This window comes from Ixodes scapularis, unplaced genomic scaffold (genome assembly GCF_016920785.2).
Source record: "Ixodes scapularis isolate PalLabHiFi unplaced genomic scaffold, ASM1692078v2 PGA_scaffold0__279_contigs__length_252992795, whole genome shotgun sequence".
In the NCBI taxonomy this organism is placed as follows: domain Eukaryota; kingdom Metazoa; phylum Arthropoda; class Arachnida; order Ixodida; family Ixodidae; genus Ixodes; species Ixodes scapularis.
Window position 1 is genome coordinate 136960650 of NW_024609835.1, and position 22969 is coordinate 136983618.

Consider the following 22969-nt stretch of genomic DNA (forward strand, 5'->3'; position numbering starts at 1 on the left):
CAAAGCCAGCCGCATTCACCAGTCGTGAGTAACTTGCGCTGTTTTAAGGTTAGTAGTGCGTCTATGTAGTAGTGAACAGAGAAAAAATTGGTGACTAAAGAGCGACTAGTCCTGCAGTATTCACGTGCACAACGTGAGCGGGTGACGTCAGGAGTAACGAGCGGAAGCGACGTAATAAGATGGGTCACGCATGCTCGTACTTGAATGCCATTGCGTAAATGGGGTGTTCGTCATATGATAACTAATATTTAAATGTTTATCAGCAACAATAAAATGTTATTATGAAAGGTTAGTTGTCCGGGACAGATTTTCAAAGGAAAAAAAAAAAAAGAACTCAAAGGAGAAGACACAGAAACCGCGTTGCCAGCGCCTTGCCGAGGTGCTTTAGCGGTAAATCCGACCTTTTGAACCTGTCTATTCCCCCAATATTTGCTGCTCCGATTCTTTCTGGGTGTGTCCTTTCGAGGTTTAAGACAGTAAATGCTTCATTAGCGTTTGCGGTCAGCGGTGATACAAGTCATCCAAGGAGCCGAGCTGCTAGTTGCCCGCTAAACTAGCCATAACCCCCCAACGAAGATTTTTTATTTGCCTTCCAAGTTGCCTGGGGCGACTAAGCCCTAAACATGGTCGGTGAATACGAAGTGCTCACTCAGCTGTGAGTCGGCAGTGGCACAGCGAACAGAAACACTGACTGTTCTACTGTTTTGCTTCACATTCATAGGACTACGCAACGACGTCTTATCGAGCCCAGCCTTCGTCGACGCAAGAGAAGTGTGCCACATCATCACCGTCTGTGGAGCGGCTGCCTGGGACGTCATCAGCACGTGACCACCATCCGTGCTAGAAAAGCGCACCATCCACGAACTGTACTTCCAGTCGGCAGTGGCACAGCGAACAGAAACACTGACTGTTCTACTGTTTTGCTTCACATTCATAGGACTACGCAACGACGTCTTATCGAGCCCAGCCTTCGTCGACGCAAGAGAAGTGTGCCACATCATCACCGTCTGTGGAGCGGCTGCCTGGGACGTCATCAGCACGTGACCACCATCCGTGCTAGAAAAGCGCACCATCCACGAACTGTACTTCCAGTCGGCAGTGGCACAGCGAACAGAAACACTGACTGTTCTACTGTTTTGCTTCACATTCATAGGTGAGTGCGGCTGCACCTACATAAAGCCTTTCCTTTCTCTTTGCCACTGCCGACTGATTTGACTGCTTTGAGTGTTTTGTGCTTCTTGCGCGGTTCGCCTATCATGAGCTCTGATTGTGCTGAGGTTATGAAAGCCATTCAGGATTTGAAGCGCGAGATGCGTGCAGAACTACGATCAGTACATCAGAGCCTTGAATACAGCTCGAATGCTGCTGACGAATTCAAGAAAGCCTTAACGGAGCTACGCGCTCTTACATCTGAAGTGAAGAAGGCCAAGGAAGACTATGCTGAGCTAAAGAAAGAAAATAACACCCTAACAGAAAAGTTGATGAAGGCTGAAGCACGGATTTCTGAGTTGGAACAATACAGCCGGTTGAATAACGTTGAGATTAAGGGCCTGCCTGCCACTGTCAGAGAAAGAGCGCACGACATGGCTATAAAAATCGCAGAGGCTATCGAAGTCCCACTTGACCTTGCTGAAATCGACATCGCCCACAGCGTTCCAACCAAAAAAGAAAACGAAGTAAACATAATTGTCAGGTTCATGTCTAGGTCAAAGCGCAACGTGTTCCTGGCCGCTGCCAAGAAGCTGAAACTGTCTACTTCTAAAATCGGGTTCGAAGGACCAGACCAGCGTGTCTATGTTAATGAGCATCTAACGCCAGAAAACAAACGGCTACTTGGTGCTACGATTTCTAGAAAGAAACAAGTATCTTGGAAGCACGTGTGGACAAGGAATGGCGCTGTTTTCGCACGGAAGACAGACGACTCTAATGTCCTCCGGATCTATTCTCTGATTGACTTGTCCAAAATGACGTAAATGGCGCCATTGTTTCATAGATTTATTACCTGATTCTTTATACCCTCATGAATGACACCCCTCTTTTCACACCTTCTGAGTTTAATGCGTCTATAGCACTAGATGCGAATAAATATATTCAAGTTATACATCTTAACATGCAATCTGCCGTGAATAAAGCTGATGAGCTAACTGTCCTCTTAGACGATCTAACGCGTTCCTCGTGTTCTTTCGATGTCATTTTCTTGTCTGAAACTTGGTATCGGGCTGATAGTGATGTTGTACGTATTCCGGGGTATAATTCTTTTTATATCAATCGCACAGAAAAGCGTGGCGGGGGCGTAGCTATGCTGATAAAAAGTAGCTATGCCTGTGATATGTTATCTGATCACTCTTTTTCCAACTCTGATATTGAAATGCTTACCGTGAAATCTGGACGTAATATATTTTCGGTTGTCTATCGACCACCTCATGGAAACTTTGGCGAATTTTGGGAGATATTTGAACGTGAAACGTTTTTATTTAGTTCTGAAAATTATTTGTCCATCATAGCTGGCGATTTTAATATTGATATGGGTACGAATAGCCCAATGCAACAGCAAATGTTACTCACACTTCATTCAACAGGTTTTCAAAATGTTATTAACAGTCCAACGCGCATTACAGCTTCTTCTGCTTCCACTTTAGACTTAATTATTACTAATAATGACAACGCATTCTTTTCCGGTCGCATCGCTGCCGATATTAGCGATCACTTACCTGTTTTCTTGCGTATAGAAAAAGCAACTTGTTCGAACGATGTCGCTAAATTGAGACGCCAGCTAATATCTCAAGAAAGGCTCGACCTATTTAAGTACCGTATTTCCTTGGTGGATTGGAGCCCTATTTATAATGAGCCAGCTGCAGATGATGCTTTTAACAGGTTTCTAGAGCTCTTCACATCAGTATATAATGAATGTTTTCCCACTGTAGAAATAAAACCATGCAAAAGTGCGCGTAAACCATGGATGACTAGACGTTTAATTAGACTCGTTAAAAAGAAATACAAATTATTTGCTATATTTATTAAAAACAAAAATCCTACCGTGCTCGCAGAATATAAGTCCTTACGCAACCGACTAAACAGGGAAATTAAATTGGCGAGAAACATGTATTATAATAATTTCTTTGGTCGCCAGACTTCTAGCAATCTTAAGGAAAAATGGAGGCGTCTAAATTTGCTCCTGAATAGACATACTAATGCCCAAGCGATCACAAGCTTAACGGTTAATGGAACTGAGCTATCGGGTTCAGATCTCGCTGCATCATTCAATTACTTTTTTTCGACTGTAGGTGACAGTCACTATAATTCCGGCATTTTTGATTTTCTAAGTGATAGGTTAACAGAATCAATATTTTTTGAACCGACTGACGAGCTTGAGGTTTTTTCAATTTTCAAAAGTCTGAAAGATACGAATAGCCTCGACTCTCATAATATACAAAGTCGCCCAGTAAAATATGTTTTACAAATAATTACACCATGTCTAACACATATTTATAATGTAGCGCTTATGACAGGACACTTTCCAACAGCTATGCAGCTAGCCAGAGTAGCCGTAATTTATAAAAAAGGAAATAAGAACGACTTCGGTAACTATAGACCAATATCTATACTTCCGTTTTTTTCTAAAGGGTTAGAACGAATAATTCATCGCCGCCTCAATCATTTCTTCTTAAAGCATTCTGTAATATCCGATTGCCAATATGGGTTTACTAAAAATAGATCAACGGAACACGCCTTGCTTGCCCAAAAAGAATATATTTTGAACAATTTTGAATCACAACGTCTTACTCTTGGCATTTTTATTGACTTTAGTAAGGCATTCGATACTGTAAATCATAAAATACTTATCGCTAAGCTCGAGCATTACGGCGTACGAGGACACGCCCTCAACCTTATAAAATCATATTTAAGCTCACGATTACAATATGTTGTAATAAACCACTCTCGCTCCGATTCCCTTCAAATTTTTAATGGTGTCCCTCAGGGTAGCATCCTTGGACCACTCTTGTTTAATATATATATAAATGACATTTCCAATATTAGTACCCTTGCAAAGTACGTTATTTACGCTGATGATACGAGCCTTTTCTTTTCCTCCTCTGACGTTGAACAACTAACTGGCACTGCTAACCGAGTATTGGCATTATTATCACGGTGGTCATTAGTCAACTCATTGAAAATCAACAAAGAAAAAACTAAAGCTGTAATATTTCGTCCTAAAGGAAAGCTTGTAATGCACCCACCGCCTTTAGTTTTGAGTGACACCATTATCGAGTATGTAGAAACGTTTAGATCCCTCGGTGTAAGTTTTACCGCAACGATGACATGGGACGCCCACATAAACGAGGTTTGTCTTGCCCTTTCTAAGGTTGTAGGAATAACCTCGCGTAATAAGTACGTTCTACCTGAAAAAACTAAACTTACTTTGTATTACGCTTTCTTTTATTCATATTTAAGCTATTGTTTTCTTGTCTGGGGTAATACCACAACATCCAATATTCAGAAGCTTCTGATCTTGCAAAAGAAAATGCTACGTGCTATTACAAAAGCTCCATATAATTCCCCAACCGGGCAGGCTTACTCGCAGTTTAAAATTGTGCCTGTATATAATTTATTTGAATATAGATTCGCGTGTTTTTACAAAAATAGTATAGCTAAAAACGATAATTTTCTTTCACGTATTGTTTCTACTGTGCCCCACAATACGCCTTATGCAACCAGGGAAAAAGACAGCTTTGTTTTACCTAGATGTAGAACGAACTATGGCTTTACAATGTTGCGATATATCTTGCCTAAGTTTTTGAATACTCCTCTATGTGATCACTTGAATGGTATGTCTTCTTCTGTCCTTAGGAACGCTTTTCTATAATTTGTCTGTACATCTCATTTTTGTCTGTATTGTTCATTTTGTATATATATATTATTTTTTACCGCGTTTACACTGCTGACTTGTAAGGGTGGCGAGGCCCGTCAAGCAGTGGACGACACTGCTTTTTTCTTGCCACCCTCAGTTTGTATTTCAAGCTGAAATAAACGCTGATTGATTGATTACCACCTGCCAAGTGATCACTCTGATCAATGACGTAGTTAGTCAGCGGTTAAACAGGCGGTAGACAGATATGGCAAATACGGCTGAGCTTAGTTTGGTCATAAAAGTCCCACAGCTTTTCTAAAAACATTGGTGCATTCAGATGTACAGCACTATGAAAAAAAGAAACAAAAAGAATATGACAAATATAAGTTATTTTTACGAATGAAGCAGCTTGTTTTACAATACTTACGGCAACAAGGAGGAGACAAACATGATACGCCAGTGTGTCCAGAACAAGAATGACTTCGCGAATCTCTGGTGTCAGAGCATTGTCAGAAAGTCTGTTGAAAAGATTTCGTGAAAAGTTAGACAACAAAGACGTCAACAGAAAGAAGGCCCACACAAGTTTTTTTTTTATTTCTTAACTGGGGGCTACTTTGAATATAGAGAGAAATACTGAGCCGTATGAAAAGTTTTACGTAGCGAACAAGCTGTTAGGTGGCAACTTCTGCGGGCTGGATTTTCGCGCCATAGAAGCGCGGCCGAGAAGTATGCATGTTTGGTAATACTTGCAAATGCGTTTAAAAGCAGCAGCTTTATAGGGCGATTGGTGACTAGGCCCTGGAGGCTCACAACTCGCTGCACATCGTCACGGTTTTAGTGCATTGCAACACGTTATCGACCTGCGCCATGGTTACTAATAGGCCGTTTTAGCATAGCGCGTGAAGGCAGGCTACCGCGCAGTGCGACATTGCAACCAGCATCTTGAGCTGCACCTTTGAAGCATGATTTTTATCATTGTGGTACTTACAATATCCTGCGGTAGCACTATGCCAGAAATGCACATTAATAGGATCAGCATAATTGTGGGTTTAATGTATTGCTCTATAAAAAGATATATTCAAATAAAGTCCACCCCTGTACCGTGTTATTCGCAATGACACAACCTGCCTCACCAAAACTGCCCATTCTAAGTAATAGTTGCAAACTGCTGACCTACACAGAGGAGGTTAAAGGGACCATGAAATGATTTTGAAATCGAATTTCATCCACCGCACGTCGTAAAAGGTGTGAAAAGGAACACAAAAACACAAAAATAGGGAGCCAAAAAAAAATGATTTGCTATAGAACTTTTAAAAGAAAACTGGACTCTTTTGCGACTTCTTTCCTTCGAAAGCTCTGCCTTTTCACTACGATGCATCCGCAGAAACTGAGCACGTCAGCCGAATCCACGTCGCCTATTGGGTAAGAGCCTACCTCACCAGCACCGCGATCGTAAACAATAAATAGCCGGCAAATGTTTCCTAAAAGTTTTGTTAAATAATATTCAGATCCACATTTTGTAGCATAATTAGAGATGTGTGGCGAAAATTGCCAAATTTGATAATGCTGAGAGCCAAGCGTCATCTATCGTGTGGTAAATGAAGCAACTACTGCGCGTGCGCAGTAGGGCAGGGCCGACTTCAGTTAGTTGGGTCGCGACTCGCGACGAACGTTTATTTTCTTTGATTTCCTTCTTCTCAAAACTCTGACTGACTGAACGTTTATTTTTCTATGTGTTCTTCTTGCGCGTGCCGACTTCAAGCAGCAAGAAAAAAAGTACTTAAAACAGACCACGACGAACAAGAACGCTGGATCCACAAACACCCGAGAAGAGCGACAATGGCCACGAATCCAACGACTCCGACGAAGCGAGCTACTCAGAATATAGGCCTAGCAGGCACTCCGACTCGGCGCAGCGTTGCTTCGTCGCAAGACCGTCTGCCTACGACCGGCTGGCGTGCTGAATGGAATATGCCCGCGCTACCCTTGTGGACCCTTCCCGTATTATAGTTTGATCGCTGACCTCAATTTTAGATTAAGAGGTGAGGTCAATCTCTTCCCCTTGTTTTCCGAGGCAGTGTTGACAAACACTCGTCGAAAAGGGACTCTCGTCGATTCTATCTTCTTGTTTTGTGTGACATAGAGCTGAAATAAACGCCGTATGGATTACCTTCGTAACACGGTATGTACACTTTGTTATTGGTATGACATTTTTATTCTGACAGACTGCACGTCACTGTCGAGCTATAACAGTTCGTGGGAGGTATGGTATACATGCAATGCCGGTCCAACCTTTCTTTGCCGAGTGTCGCGTCAGTATCGAGTTGCAGTCGTAAAAGATCGGTCCCGAAGCGCTTACCAACAGCGCGAATACAGCACTTCCAAGAAACGCGAGCATCCGCTTCGAGTGTGAACAGGTATTTACGTGGCTCTTGCTGACACTCATAGTTCAAACGTATCTTTTTTAACGTCGGCTCGCTCCTGCATCTCCGAGGCCGCGAAAAACGCCGCAGCAATTTGTTTCCATCTACGTCGCTTTGCAAACGACTGACATGGGCCGCCTTTTGCCAACAATGGCATTTGGGTTGACTTCTGGAGTCTTCACCGGAAGACTCGCCGCAGTTCCCAACAGGCATACCGGCGTATGGGACTAGTCCCATGCTGTCGCTGTAGCGCAACATATCTCATTGAATTTCGCTCAGCTGCGATGCGGCGATGAGAGGCGCCGATTCAGAAAATACGTCGGTGACATCAGCGCAGTAAAACCTACCGGCGCACCCCAACTCGTCGCCGCTAACGCTCCCATTCTCCTACTGCCGAGAAAACTTTCGGTTCCGGAAACAGATTACGTCACGGCTTGCTTTGCGGTCAGATGGAGAGAAAGAAAATGTCGATATTTCATTAATTTTTTGTGTAGAAGTTAATAAACCGAGACGAAAACGGATGCCTGTTCGGCATTCAGTGAACATTGACGGGTCAATGTAAAAGTTATATGGAAAAAGTAAAAAAGTCATTTCATGGTCCCTTTAAGAATGCTGCCAACATTTGCCTTTATAATTCCAAAGGCAGGTATGCATAGTCTATCTTTTGGAAGTGCTTGGAGCAAACAGACATGTTCCTTGTCACGGCTTCTCAGCGAGTGAAACACCAACCCACTCACGGCGTCTGTCAATCGCTCGACGCACCATTAAGCGAGCAGCTCTCTTCTACTTTCAAGAAAGAATGTACTTTCTGAAGATCGTACGGAAGAGCTTTGCGGTACTAACGAGAGCTTTTGTCGTAACGTTGAGCACAGATTGAGCTGGTGACCGCAAGACCTGAAATCCACAGCGTATATGATCTACAAAAAGTCTCCAATTAAATGAGACATCCCAGTCCCTTTCTGCAGCACTGTTATGAAGCAGAACACAACAATTCTTATTTTAACACACTCAGATTTTTTTCGTTAAAACTGCATGATGTACGAACACGCCGACCAAAACCATGCGGTTACAGCAGCACCAAGGCTGACACTCCCTGTCACCATCTCCGCCGCAGTCCCCGCTCCTCTGGTTCTTTGTTCAACCAAGAGAGGGTGAACGGCATGCTAGAGTTGCGAATAGGAAACATACAGGAAGTTCCACAGAAAAGAGAACCATGTTTTTTGACCCGGGTAATTAAACTATGCATAGCAGAATGCCCCAACTATGTGACAATGTGACGCTAGCGGTCGGGATAGAATGCAAAAGTTTGACAACACAACACTACCTGGATCAAAATAGAGAAAGTCAAAATTTCTGCATGAACTGACATTGTGGATGCTTGTGGGATTTATATATCAGTGAAAAACACTTGTCAGCAAGAAAGAGAATGTTGTTTTCTTCCTTGCTAACAAGTTTCTTTCACTAAAATAGATTGTATAGGCACCCACAATGTCATTAATTTTTTTGAAGATATTAGGCTAGGGTAAACGTCGGCTCATAGAGAAATTTTGTTTTTTGTAAAATCTTTTGATCCAGGTATCACGTTCCCAATCTTCCGGGTTGTATCCCAACCGCTAGCGCCACATTCTCACGGATCTTGAGCTTTCTCTGCGAAAAAGGTGGTTCTCTTCTCGGGTTTGTTTAGGTGCTAGGGTTTGTTACACATCAGTTTGGCACGGCGAGGGGAAGAAATCAAGGAGGAAAACATACTTGGAAGGATGGAAGAAAATGCCAGAACTCCTTGCCCATATCTCGCAGTCCTTACTAAAATATGTTGTTGCAAGCAAGTAGGGGCCCAGGCAGGCCACTCGCACCATATGATTGTCACCATCCTCGGCACTGCCTACAAACAAATGACAAACAAAATGTGAATGTAAGGTAATTCCTTTTTTTAATTGTAGGTTTAAGAGACTGCTTAGTGGGCCTAAACCATTTATAAGAGCAGCAGGGTAGCACAAACATTGTGGCTTTTGATTGTTAAATGGCTCACTACCCAGAAAACAAAATATCTGCAAAAAGTTGATTTAAAAAAATGCCCCATTTACACCCACCAAATCAGCAGAGTATTTTTATTTCAGAAAGATTTGTTTGTTTACAGTGCATAGATTTTTTTTTTTTTTTCATAAATTATTTTTAGTTTAATAATGCTAAAGAAAATGTAGAGGTTCGAGCAGTTTGAATGAGTATTTCTCCAATCCAGTTTTTGGCATAAATCCCACCTTAATAAAACTATTGTTTCAGTATGAAACTATTCAGACTTAATTCATGCAAAACTATGCTTTACTTCGTTCTGGGGGTGTTGTACCTCAGAAAATTGGTTCATAGGGCTGAAACTTAGAAAAACAAATATAGAAGGCTCTGGCTACAAACACCACCTGCAAATATCACACCAACTCAGTGGGCCGCTCAAAAGTTGACATTCACAGGTAGTGTCCCCTCAGGGGACACTACCTGTAAAGATATTTTTAAGGACCCTTCAAATACTCTACTAAATTTATAACTTTTTTCAAATGCACTGCGAAAATTCTTTTTTGTGCAATACCTAGAAAAAGGCGCATTTGTCAAAAAGTGCCAGTAAAGTGTTCAATAAAAATACTGCAGCTTTTCCTCTGTTTTCTGGTTGATGTTTAGAAGTCCTCGCATCTTGGTTTTTGCCGTCTTTTTTAGGCTGTTCGACTTGATAATGTAGGTGATGTCACTACTTGCCTTGGCTTTCTCAGCAAAAGTGATCGGCTGACGATGCATGTATATTAATGGCTATACCCTTCGCAACGGTCAGATCAGCGACCATTGTGGCCCGGCGCTTAATAGGCATACGCTAAGTGGAATTTCGAAGTTTATGTTAACATACACGCAAAAAGAATAATTATATTATATTAATGTAAAACAAATTCATTATTGCAAAAACTTAAAACTGGCTATCATTTCAAAGTTGAAGGGTTTTCAAGGTTTTTAAGGACCCATGCGATCCCTGCCACTATTGTTTTCAGTAGTTTCGGATTAAGAACGTTTTTTTTTTAAACGACACATGGGGGTGCACTTGAGGTGGCTACTATGCTTTCGCTTGGATTTACGCCATTCTTCTCTGCCACAACTCAACCCAACCAAAAAAGTAAAAAAAAAAACAAAAAAACACAATGCTGCAGTTTTTTTACGAAGTGTTTGCTGAGCGACGGATGGTTTGTTCTGCTCAGTACTACATTGGTTGCCCGGCCGAGTAAATACATGAAGAACAACGGGGTTTTTGTAGCTTTTCTCGTATTTCTTGTACTAGGTATAAAAATGTCAAACATCCCACTTCCTTTTATGAATTCCAGGTGACAGAGGGGGGCACTGAATCGGGACTTGATAGAAGGCCTAATGCCCACATCAAAGTAGAAAATTATTTGCAGAGAACACAAGGAAGTAAAGAAAGAAAATCAAAGCAGCCTATGATAAAACAAGAAGAAACAGAGACTGTCTTTTGGACATTTTGCCTCTGCCATACGACCACATAACATGCACTGCATACAAATAACAACAATAATATATAATTAATTCATTGTGCACACAGTTAGTTAAAACTTGGCCCTTATATGGTGAACAGACTTACCCAAAGTAAATATGAGTGATTTAACATCCTGAAATAATGAAAAGAACAAGTTGAGCAGTAGTTCATGGGCATTGCAACTGGACAGAATAACTTTATAGAAGCATGAAATGATAAATCATGACACGAGAAATTACAGTATGATATCTACACTAATGTAAATGGGGAATTACACAACATCATTTCAGGTTGTCAATTGCCAAACCTCTCTATTATAAATTGTCCTTTCACAAAAAAAAAGAATTAAGGCAATTTTGTCACAGGTGAAAAATGGCAAACAAACATAAAACTGAAAATATATGTTTAATGAGGCAGACTTGTGCCTACAAACTACAACGAAAGGTACAGAGCATCCTGCGTTGGCGACGGAAGGGTGACTGAACCGAAGCAGTGCAACACAGCTGCCTTCATACACGCGGCAGGTTCAGAAATGCTCAAAACTGGAACATTTGAAGACAGAGAGAATGGGCCAAAACTTTCCATAAGTTTACAAGTTAATAAAATTAAAATTTGGGCCCAACAAGGTTTTAACTCTTTTCCCCTTTTTGGCGACAGCACCAGTGGCGCGCACACCAACTTGGTCGGATTGCTCGCGCCTCGCATTCTATCGACTGCCCGGCTTCTAGCGCTGCATGTCTGTACCTCTACGTTTTAACTCGGTTGTTCTTTTCCCTTATGCCATTAAATATGCTTGAACCTTCTACTGCTCGGAGGTATCCCCAAAACATTACACAAGACATTTGACACATGCCATGATTTTAACAGCAACCCAATCAACAAGAGCCCGAAAATAAAGGAAAATATGCCTCTGGCTGAAGGCCAGACAATATATGGAAGCGATTGGAGGACTTCAGTGGCTACTAAATAGAACAACACAAGTAGCACAAAGGGGTGGTCACTCCTTGGCTACATGCAATACTGTACAGAGATCAGGGTCAGACATCAAGGGAGATAATTGCAGCTGCACTGGTGTTCCAGGGGAAAACTTACCTCTAAAAATGATTTGGTCTCGACTTTGCTATTTAAAAGCCGAAGAGACTCTTGCGGAAACTGGCTCCAGTCGCCAGACCACATCGCACAGGCCCTCCTAGACAGTAAGACAACAAATATTCAGAGTGACAACTTTTGCTCAGCCAGACAATTTCGGTGAGTTATCAAAACTGCTCATGCAGTATGGGCTGCAACTTCACACAAAAGTATGTTACAGGTACTGCCATCGAATGGCAATTTTTTAAATTGAAGTAGGAGAAAGGCAGGTCAACTTTGAAAGGTTGAGTTGAGTTGAGTGCTTTATTTTTTTTTTTTCCAGAAAACGGACCGTTTTTGCTGGCAGGATGCCTGCATGTCACAGCCGAAACTTTGAAAGGTCACATTCAGGCATTTTTAAAGGCCGACCAACATGCAGAAAGAAGGAAACTCTCCCTCAATTCCTCCGTTCCATTTAAAAAAAGAGGGAGACCCTCCTCTCTATTCGCGACTCCAGCGACCTATAGGGGGTGCCACCACCAAACAAACATGGCGGCTGAGTCCAGGTCGCGTCGGCTCGGCCGGGCCGCCTGAATGGGTGGCGCATTCAATTTAACAAATTTTCTTTTGTTAAATGCTCAATTTTATGGGTATTAGAACTGAGACAGTTAAGTGTAGCCGGTGCGCATAAACTTGCCGAGCATAGTTTTGTTTTGCCAGTGTTTTTTGTTCTTTTCATGTCAAACTTTCGTTTCGGAGACTTCGATCAAAACCGAAACTATGGGCTCCGGAGAAACGGTAGTAGACTCTAATTAGTTTTGATCATCTAAGGGAAGCGACGAAGGCTACAAAATTGTTCCACCGAGAGTAATTTTTAGCTAACTCGCATGCCTCGACCATGCGACGTATCTGTCCGCGAAATTGAGCTTTCGTGCCTGTCCGCGTTTCAAGAAACAGCTCCAGTCGTGTACTCGGTCAAGAACACAGGCTGCAGGAAAATTACGAAAATTAAGCAAGCGCTTCTTGAGCCAAGGAGGATGTCAACTCGCTGGCGCTTCACTGAGCAGCTGATACTCGTATTTCAATTCAGGTTTTAGTAGCAATCGAGAAGTCATTTTGACGAATATGCGGATTATGTATTATATTACGTACTATGTCCCACTAAAGCGATATTAGTATATTCCTCGGGTTGAAATATGAACTTAGTTAACTAACTATTATAAAAGTATATTTGACAGACAGAGAGACACTATTTAAACTTAGCCAAATGGTTCTAGCCGGTAGAACGGAGGCGAATGCGGACAAACTGAGGAGAGTCTTCATCGGAGATTCACTCAGACCTCTCTGCATTGAACTTGACTTGGAATCCTGAACGGATAAAATGAGTATTTTTTTGTGGCCGGTCAACCTGAGCAATGTAGACGTATATTGCTGCTGGCTTCGACAGGGGTTATAATATCAATATTGGAGGCGCGATAGATCCTAATGACGTGACAGCTTCTAACTTTGCGAGACGCGTCCCCCACCTTTTGAAAGCAGATAATGTCCCTCATTAATCATATGCAGCAAGCAGGTTTTTTGAATCAAGTAATAGCGAAATTAACCCAACTCCTTCAATGTGGTCTTTTTCGGCGAAAAGCCGCCAAGATGAATAGCCAACGCACCGGCCGGCGTTAGTGGCTCAAATTAACTTGAAGCTAATCGAGCACAACCAAACTCAAGGAAAGCAGCTATCGAACCTTCCCATTCACTTGACCGCAACATTGGTGTTCCCTCCAGTGAAACACTTCGTCTGTCGACCTCAGTCCACTGTTATACATCCTTATAAAGAAACCACTTATCAGTTACCAAGCAGTAGCCACTTTGAATGTGATTAGAGACAGACGAGAAATCAAAACGTTTTCCCGTGATTCCTCCTCATCCAAAAAAATTGAAAGCACGCGACCGTGTGTTGTGGAGTAAACGGGCTTTCAAACACGTGATGGAAAGAAACAATCTACTGAGGCTTCACCACACTAATGAACACTCAGGCAAACTTAAGAAATATTCGGACCTTCGTCAAATTACATTGCTCGCCCCCGCGCCGACAGCACATGTCCGCGAAAGCCATCAGAGACGCGGCGGGGCGCGGAGCGACCTGGACCGACTGGTTCCCGGTTTTCCCGCTTGGCGGCGTCCGTTTTGCTGGAGTCGCGAATTGGGAGTAGTTCAGAGATCCGCTCCTGTGCGGAGAGGAGGGGAAAAGTGGGCGAGTGGGAATGGAGAGAAGGAAACTGGGAACCGGTTTTCCCCCGGTAGAAGACGATTCTGTAGGTCGGACTTTAAGCAAATGTCTCATCGACGGGCCCTAATGAGGGCACTTGCCTACAAGATTCATTTTCTTATCTTTTCTATAAGAACAGGAGGGTGCATAGAATCCCATAAACAGGGCAGTGGTTTTGGAATCTCCCCCAAACTACTGAAGGCTTAATTTTTGTGACCCACTTTTAGACGAATCAGATCCAGTGGGTCACCAGCCACTGACCAATGACCACCCGTGATGTATGGTTCCCACACGCCGCTGAAATTCATGTTTGACGTGCCGCAACAAGTTGCAACATTTCGTGGATAGCCAAAGAATTCCAGTTTTGGTTTTGTTTCCCGTTTTGTGCTTTCTCACAGGGTCGTGAACTACCAGAAATAAATCTCTGCACGTCAATGGCACTTGTCAAGCATGGCATGCTGCTGGCATTGGGGACTGCTACAAAGACAGGATCTGTTGTGCGATGTAACTAGGCAATAGACTTTCCGGTTTTAACCGAAAAACATCCGCCGGAGTCGAAAATAAAAAGTTGCTTAAAAGTGAAATATTGTTTTTAAAATATTTAAACAAGCGACAGTTTTCTTTTCACCCTATGTAGCTATGTAGCCGATCAATCATTCTCTTTTTTTTATAGTTGTTGTTTTAGGTTTTTTGGCGTCTCTTACTAACTGAGATGTTTTTTTTTTCTGTCAGTGCTGCATACTTTGACCTATAGTTTATGTCCCCAAAAGTTTGTCCACCTTGTGCCCTTTTGTGGATTGCCTCATTGAAGTCCTTCTTTGTGGACCCTGGTTGAGTGGTTTGAAGTGTCTTTTACACTGTTTGGGTCAAAGCGTGTCCGGAAGCTGCGTTCACCAGAATGGCCAACACTTTTCCTAGCCTCTTTAGACATTTTTGGAACTTCCCGTGTGTAGCGCAAATGTAGAGCGCACATTCTCGAAATTGCGCGTCGTCAACGGGAAGGAGCGGGTGGGAATGACACATGCGAGCTTTGGAATGTATGCATGTATATATTACAATATTGAAGTGTGAAGAACATTATGTGTCAGATGTAAATAAAAGTTGAACCATTTCTCGCCTTGACTGTTCCTTTCTATCTGAGATATTTTCTCGTCCATAAAAGCCATTTTAAGCTTCTGCACGAGACAATTCACCGAAATGCACAGGCATTTTGGAAATAAACAAACACTGAAAAACATCCGCCGATTTTGACATAAATAAACACCGGAAAGTATACAGCCGAGATATAACTGTTTGTAGCTTGTTTTTTGGATGACAGTAGCTCCGAGGACTCTAGAAGATGTTAGATCTGATTTTAGCTCCGACAGCAATGTTTAAGGCCGGGAATATCTACATATGCTTGTCAGTGAGCCTTATTCTAGCTTTCCAGGATGTCCTGAGCAGAGGCATATCTCCTACATATGCTACAAGCCTTAAAACTTCATAGGAGAACAAACCACAAGCAGTACTATGACCTACCAATGTCTAGTGAATAGTAAATGTGTTCTACAGGACATGCACCACAGCATGCAGTAGGTTCTCTAAATGGCACTGGCACCACAGAAGCTAACTTGCCGACAGACCAAAAGAAGACTATCACCATTACTTACTCGCAGAAGTGATAAAAATAAGCATGGACAGAATTCTTTTTTTTTTTTGTAAGTTTATAGCATGCTATACTTATGGCGTGGAGATTGAACTATAGGGGGCGCTTTGACCCGTTTGTTGTCCCCACACCCCGGTATTTCCTCAACACAAGGCCTGTGGACATGCCCACAGGCCATGTGGTCATGGCACACACAATAAACAAAGTGACGTTTATTGTTAGTGCCGGATTTCTCCCAAAAGCAGTCGTCGGAGAATGAGAGCTTGACCCACTTGGGGTTTTGTGATGAGCTGGGCACTGTGCATGCTGCATTGCTCGTGCAGGCCGGAGTGGTAAGCACTCCTCCCCCTTGGGGCAACCGGAGAACACCAACTCCAGCCGAACACTGAAGTGGCGTTCGGTTACGTCAGCCAAGGGCCAAGTCATTGTTATTAGTCGTCCCGATCTGTGTAGTTCAAACGTTAGCCGCTTGGGGCGGCACAGTCTGATCTCCTCCCCAATAGCTACACGCTTAACCCTTTTGGTCTTATTTTTGCATAATTTCAAATTCAACAAATAAATTTTTAGCCTTTTCAACACATTGTAACTTTTATTTCCCCTTCAAAAGAGTGCATTGACTGCGTTCTGATGTATCACAAGGAGTCATAAACTTGTTAGATCTTAAAAGCAATAATGTTTTGTCCATTCTTTGAAAGTCGCCACCTTTCCCCCCATATGAGAGCTAACCCAGTGAAAATCATACTTCTTACTTGGGAAAAACAATTTCAATATCAGGGTGTCTACCAAGTTAACATTTACAAATTCCCAGAGTTTTCCAGGTTTTCCCCGAGTCCTTTTCCAAAATTCCCCGAGTGATACAGAACTTTGTTTTAAGTCAAGATGAGCTGACACCATGTTGCCAGATGCTGTCACTCTCTAAAAGCATGTTATAAAATAAAAAAACAACATAATACATGATTAAACACAGTTAAAGGGACACTGACAGGGTATTTATGCTCGCCGAGGTTTTTAGTTGTACGTGACACATGAGAGCTCAACTACCCAGAACAGAATTTGCGGCTCGAAATTCGGTTTCTTTCCGCCCGAAAACCGCCGATCAAGAACTGGCCGGTTCGAGTCTCGCTCACTCTCTTTTTCGCGGTCACGGGCCGTTTTCTAAGGTATCGATGCGACCACCAAATTTAATCAAAGTCGTGGGTCACTGAAGGCACACACTCAATATTAAAAATAGAAAAAAATATGAAACCCATTTTTTGTGGCTTCTAAAAAGCTGTAGATACGTTGATTCAAAAAAAAAAGTTCCACAGACAACCGGAAACATTCTGTGCGTTTGTCGTTTCGCGTATCGTGGGACTCGCGGGGACGGCGATGGCAGCGGACGACGGGCGTGGGACCTCTATTTCAGAACTGTCGTTCGCGGTACCGGCGAATTCTGTCTACCGTTAAAAGAGAAATTTGGGACTGATCAAAAGATTTGGTATTCATCCCGTACGACACGCCCGGCCACCACGCCGATTTGCACGAAGACGTCGCCAAGCCGTCGCTCCCTTCTCATGGCTGAAGACATCGCTCGCGCAAACGTCAAGCACGACGTGCCTACTTCGAGGTGAATATGCACGCGTGCGATTTCTTTACTAGGTGCGAATGTCCCCAAAGCGTGGTGCTTCCCGACTTCGACCCGGGAGTGCTTTTGCTAGAGAAAAATCAACAGCAAACTTTCCAACTTACAGTTTACCGTCTGAATTATTACTAAGGAAAGGGATCCGCCAAAAAAGGGATGCCCCAGTAGCTCAGTGGGAAAGACGTCCGCTTCACACGCGGTAAGACCGGGTTCGATCCCCCGTGAAATTTTTTTTTTTTTTTTTTTTTTCAGACATTTTTTGATGTTTACATATCTTTTTTTTTTTACAATCAGCACTGAAGAAACAAACAAAAAAATAACAAACAAATGTTGTGGACGATACTTCGCTGAATTAAATGGTATGGGATTTCCGTTTTGACACCTGCGAACTCAATGTAATCACTTTCCACAAAATGCAAGGAGCATATAAATCAGGTAGCATCCGCTTTCCGAGGTGCCCGTATATGTTCTACAGGAATTGCAGCCAGCCATTGGTCCCGATCCCGTTGATCTTTCGGAAACTCTGTCGCACAATGCCACTTTTTTTCGGACGCAGGACATGTGAGCCAGCTCTTCACGCAACATCTTGGGTGTATTCTTTTTGGAGCCGATCATGGAAATTCACCACGGGCACTCACTACACATCTCCAACTCCTCAATGTACAAAACAACTCATCTTGGAGTACAGAACAACGAGCGGAACAAACATAACTGCAAAAAGAATCGCACACCGTATGCCGTGTCGTCTGCTACCGGAGAGGAGAGAAAAAAAAAAAAAAATGCACGGTTGGGTGTAGCCACGTGACTTCCGCCACTCACTCTCTTTTCTCCACTTCTCCGACCTCCGTCGGGTTTCGGTTTCGAGCAGTTGCGTCTTTTGGCTTTATTAAAGAAATACGCTACTCTGTTGCAAAATATTAATTGGGTAGTCCTCCGACACCATAATGAAGCGCCTGGCAAAAAATAAAAAAAAACTTTTGGGGGGTGTCAGTGTCCCTTTAAATGCAAAGGTGCAAGCCAGCTGGACAAGAATGACGAAAATTATCCCTGGAGAAGGGGAACAGGAGGGACAAAGGACAAACACAAATCTCCGAACACAGCTAGGTGACTGGTGCACCACCAAAAAAAATACGCCTGGTCCGGGTATCGAACTTGATACCCGGTCACGCGTATGTGACTAAAAGCATGTTACGACGGTCGATCCACGCGCGTTGCCTTCATTTGGACGCTTGCCCCCGATGGCCTTTCTTTGCGATGTGACGAGAAGAGCGCTACGGCCTTTGTTTCTAGGAGGTGTTGCGCGAACTTGTGCTTGTGCTTGCTAATTTTCACTTGTGCTTACTTGTGCTTGCTAATTTTCAGTAGTGTGCATTGAAATGCAACTAAAACTGTTGAAACTGCAGTGTGTTAGGAATGTCAGGAAAATTTGTGCAAACCCTGCTAAACAAAGAACGCCTTTTTCGGAGGTCGATATATGGGGCAGTGACGTCCGTGACGTCACTGCCGGAAACGCAAGAACAAGCAAAAATAAATCTTTCTTTTTTTATTATGTTTTGTGGAGAGTTTGTTGCGTGTTGTTTGTGTCCAGTGTTGGGCGGAGGGAGGTGGCGGTTGCAGTGTGTTATTGTTGCAGTACCATGCACTAAAGAACAGAGGCCAGATTCATGAAACAATCTTATGCCAAAAATGTATGTACGACAACAGCTCCGGAATAGTCTTTCTACCAATAAATCAACATGACCGACAACGTTGCTCAGTTACTTGGTCGCGACGACCAACGGACATTTATTTTTTGACGTGCTCTTCTCGAGGGTCCCGATTTCAAGCAGCAAGAAAAAAAAGGAAGTACTCAAAACCGGCCACGACAAACACAAACGCTGGATCCATAAAAACCTGGGAAAAGCTACAACGGCAACGATGACACTGACTGAGCAAGCTCGGCAGAATTTAGGCCTTGCCGGCACTCCGACTCGGCGCAGCGTTGCCGGAGTTGCTCCGACGGTCCTTGGCCAAGACCGTCTGCCCACGACCGGCTGGCTTGCTGAATGGAATACGCGACCGCGCAACCCTTGTGGACCCTTCCCAAATTATAGTTTGATCGCTGACCTCAATTTTAGGTTAAGAGGTCAATCTCTTCCCCTTGTCATCTCCTTGTTTTCCGAGGCAGCAGTGACGAACACTGTCGTCGAAAAGGGACTCTCATCTATTCTATCTCCTTGTTTTGTGTGATATCAAGCTCAAATAAACATTGTATGGATTACCTTTGCAACATGGTATGTACGTACACTTTGTTATTAGTGCTATTTTTATTCTGACACGACTGTACGTCATTGTCGAGTAACAGTTTGTGGGAGCTACGCAATGCTGGTCCCACCTTTCTTTGCCGAGTGTCATATCAGTATCAAGTGGTAATCGTAAAAGATCGGTCCCGAAGCACTTCAATCAAACACGCGCTCCCGCTCCGAATGCACAGGTATTTACGTGGCTCTGGTTGACACTCTCGTAATTAAAACTTTGTATGTCGGCTCACTCCTGCATCTGCATACGTCGCTTTGCAAACGGCTGGCACGGGCCGTATTTTACTAACTATGACAGTTGTGTTGACTTCGGAGGAACGAGCTGGGAGCACACTCCAGAGGGGTACGCGAAGTGAAGGGGTGAAGAGGCCAAGGTAACAAAATTGGTACAAATAGCTCTATTTTGACGAAAACCGGGCACGACGTCACACTACTACTACGCTCTTGCTCTGCCCCGTATCGACCTCCGAAAAAGGCGTCCCGTGAAACAGTGCTGCGGAGCCGGAAACCTGGATTGAATTGTGATGGCCAGACCCCACTGGATTCCCACAGTTGCCAGACAAAAACGAAAACTCTTCCAAAACCAATTCATTCGCCTTGGCACAGTTTGGCGCAATTATTCCATTTGGGCGCAGCAAGGCGCAGGCAAGTGGGAATTTACCAAAATGGCACAAAAGGCGGTACTGGACCACCCCTGTGTTACTCGAGCCAGGATTACCATGACTTTCGCTTTCTTTATAAATTACAGCTAATTTTCCCTGATAGAAGCACAAATTCCCAGAGTTTTCCCAGATTATTCAAAATCCCTGAGAATTCCCAGTTTTACCGGTTGGTAGACACCCTGAACATGTTTCATTATGAACATGAACAAAAAGCTCTTCTTTTATTTTCAATACATCAATGCACAATAAAGAAACTGGTTGTACTATCCTTCGACAAACAATTCTCAGATTCCCTTGGAATGGTAGCAGCCAAGCTACATGCTTTTCACTTCTCTTGCGCTATCTCTGGTAACTTAAAGCACAGTCCATAACAGTTGTCTCCGTTTCACGAATATGACCTTGGTTTTAAGCACCGGAGTTTTATATTTCAGTTAAATGCTAGCATCTGTAAAACGCACTTGTAACTAAACTTATGGCATACTTTGTAGTGCAAGCAATTGTTGCAGCTTGGAGCTACCATGTATTTGATTAAAATGACACTCAGTAGATGTAAACCACTGAGGCCTGGAACTATTAAGTAAAAGAAATTGTGGAATTTCATAATGTTTGGAGCTATGTGCCATATATCATGTGGTAAACTAAGCAAGAAAAAGATAAGACCGCGCCTGGACTGTTTTGCGGTTCCTGCTCTCTGCTGAAAACATGGCGTTCGTTGACGTGGTCGGCATGGTGGAAGCTCATTGTTCCGCAAAGAACATTATCCTTGACTGATTTCTCATTGCATGTCGCGATGATAACCCAGCACGTCCTAGAAGGGACGATACATTTACTTGTGTCGGCACCCTCAAGACAGCAGAAACGCTCGTGCCGTCGTCTTTGGTTACTTTGACTACAATGGTGCTTTCTTAGAATTTGTCTCCTCGAACATCGCCCAGATTTCTTATTTTGAGCATTCCATGCATGTGCTCAAGTTCAAGATATTACTGGTGCGTACTGTATTTAAAGACGTGTATGAAGGGTGCATGTTTTCATCCCCCAAGAAAAGTGATTAGTGTTAGCATTCCTTGAACGATCACAACGTCTATGTGATCACGAAATCACATTTCTACGTTGCTATATCTCTGCTAAGATTGCATTGTCTTTTGCAATCGTAGAAAAGGTGTGTGGCGAGATTGTGCTATCAGTAAACTTGAGTTTTAAAGTCGTGATCATCCAAGATGGCATACTGAATCTTTTTCTCTTCTTTTTTTTTTTTTCATCCCTTCAGCCCTGCAAGCCTATCCGGACAAAATAAAATTTAATGAAGCTTGAGCCCATAGAAAACTGCATTTTCTGCTACGCTAGTGAGTAAAAGTGCATCCCCTTCTTTTAAGAGATATCGCAGAAATGGCTGATGGCGGCGGAGACGCAGCTGTCGTGCTGACGACTTGCTGTGCTTCATACCGCTGTATGGGACCAGTCCCATGCTGTCGCTGCAGCGCGACATATCTAATTAAATTTCGCTCAGCTGCAATGTGTCCATGGCTATCGCGGTGATGAGAAGCGCCAATTCAGAAAATCTGTTGGTGGAATCGGCACTATCGGCGTAGCAAAACCCTGTGGTAAAACCTACCATAACGCCGCCAGCTTGCCTGGTGCCACAACACGTCACGATCGTCAAAATCACGCCCAGCTTGTTTTGCCGCGAGATGTAGAAGAAAAACTCAATATTTCAATCATTTTTTATGTAGAAGTTAAAGGGAAGCTACGGAGCTTCTTGAAAAAAATGAGTTAAAAGTGAATTCTAGTGTATTTTTACCTCGTGAACCCGAATACCAAAACCATTTGCCGGGCAAGTACTTTAAAACGCGAGAAAAACGCGAAAGATGGTCGCTGTTCGTGACGTCATCGACGGATCTTTTGGCTTGCCAAGGCTAGGGAGGCGGGGCTTCAGCCCTATTTTCAAATTGCTCTTATGGCTCTCCGGCGCGTCGCATTGAAATATAATTGTGACATCTGTTATTCTAAAGGCCAAATGAACGCAATTCAAGCGTTTTTTCTCAAATGTAGAAGTGCCCCATCTTCCCTTTAATAAACCAAAACGTAAACTGATGTCTGTTTGGCGTTCAGTGAACATCGAAAGTTTAATGCAAAAGTTATTTGGCAAAAGTAAAAAAGTTCATTTTACGGTCCCTTAAAATAGATCTTCGAGAGTATATGGTAGTGATGGGCTGAACCTCAACTTAGCATTCCGCGAAACAAAATTTTTGATCAGCTTTTTTAAAGATTCGGCAAAAATACATCACTTGTCAGTTGCGCAATGCAGGCACGTAGCCGGGGGGGAGCCATGGGGCCTGCTGCCCCCCCCACTTCCCCCCGAAATCTTTCATTTTGCTGGGACCTCATCTTCCCCTCATAATGCATTTTGTCATAAGCCCCCCCCCCCCCCCCCCCCCCCCCCTGAAACAAAATCCTGGCTATGTGCCTGGCGCAATGGATTGTGTCAATTCCTGGTCAATCTTGTCCTTGAGGCACAAAATATGGCAGAGAACCACACTCACAAAGGCTGACAAACACGCAGTTACTATGTCGCCTACTCTGCACCTCGTTGGTAGTACTAACGGTACTACACTGTA

General features: G+C 43.2%; 1 protein-coding gene across 3 annotated transcripts in view; it reads right to left on the minus strand.

Annotated features, from left to right (window-relative positions):
• LOC8036091 (E3 ubiquitin-protein ligase TTC3) overlaps positions 1 to 22969 on the minus strand; it is a 195433-nt gene that overhangs the window by 137658 nt on the left and 34806 nt on the right. For all 3 annotated transcript variants that reach the window (XM_040499934.1, XM_040499933.1, XM_029987983.4), the window contains exons 2-5: positions 11891 to 11987; positions 10904 to 10931; positions 9022 to 9154; positions 5277 to 5367 (exon numbers count right to left, since the gene is read on the minus strand). In XM_040499934.1, coding sequence (XP_040355868.1) covers positions 5277 to 5367; positions 9022 to 9154; positions 10904 to 10931; positions 11891 to 11974 — 336 coding nt within the window. In that variant the 5' untranslated portion in view covers positions 11975 to 11987. The remainder of the gene's footprint in view (positions 1 to 5276; positions 5368 to 9021; positions 9155 to 10903; positions 10932 to 11890; positions 11988 to 22969) is intronic.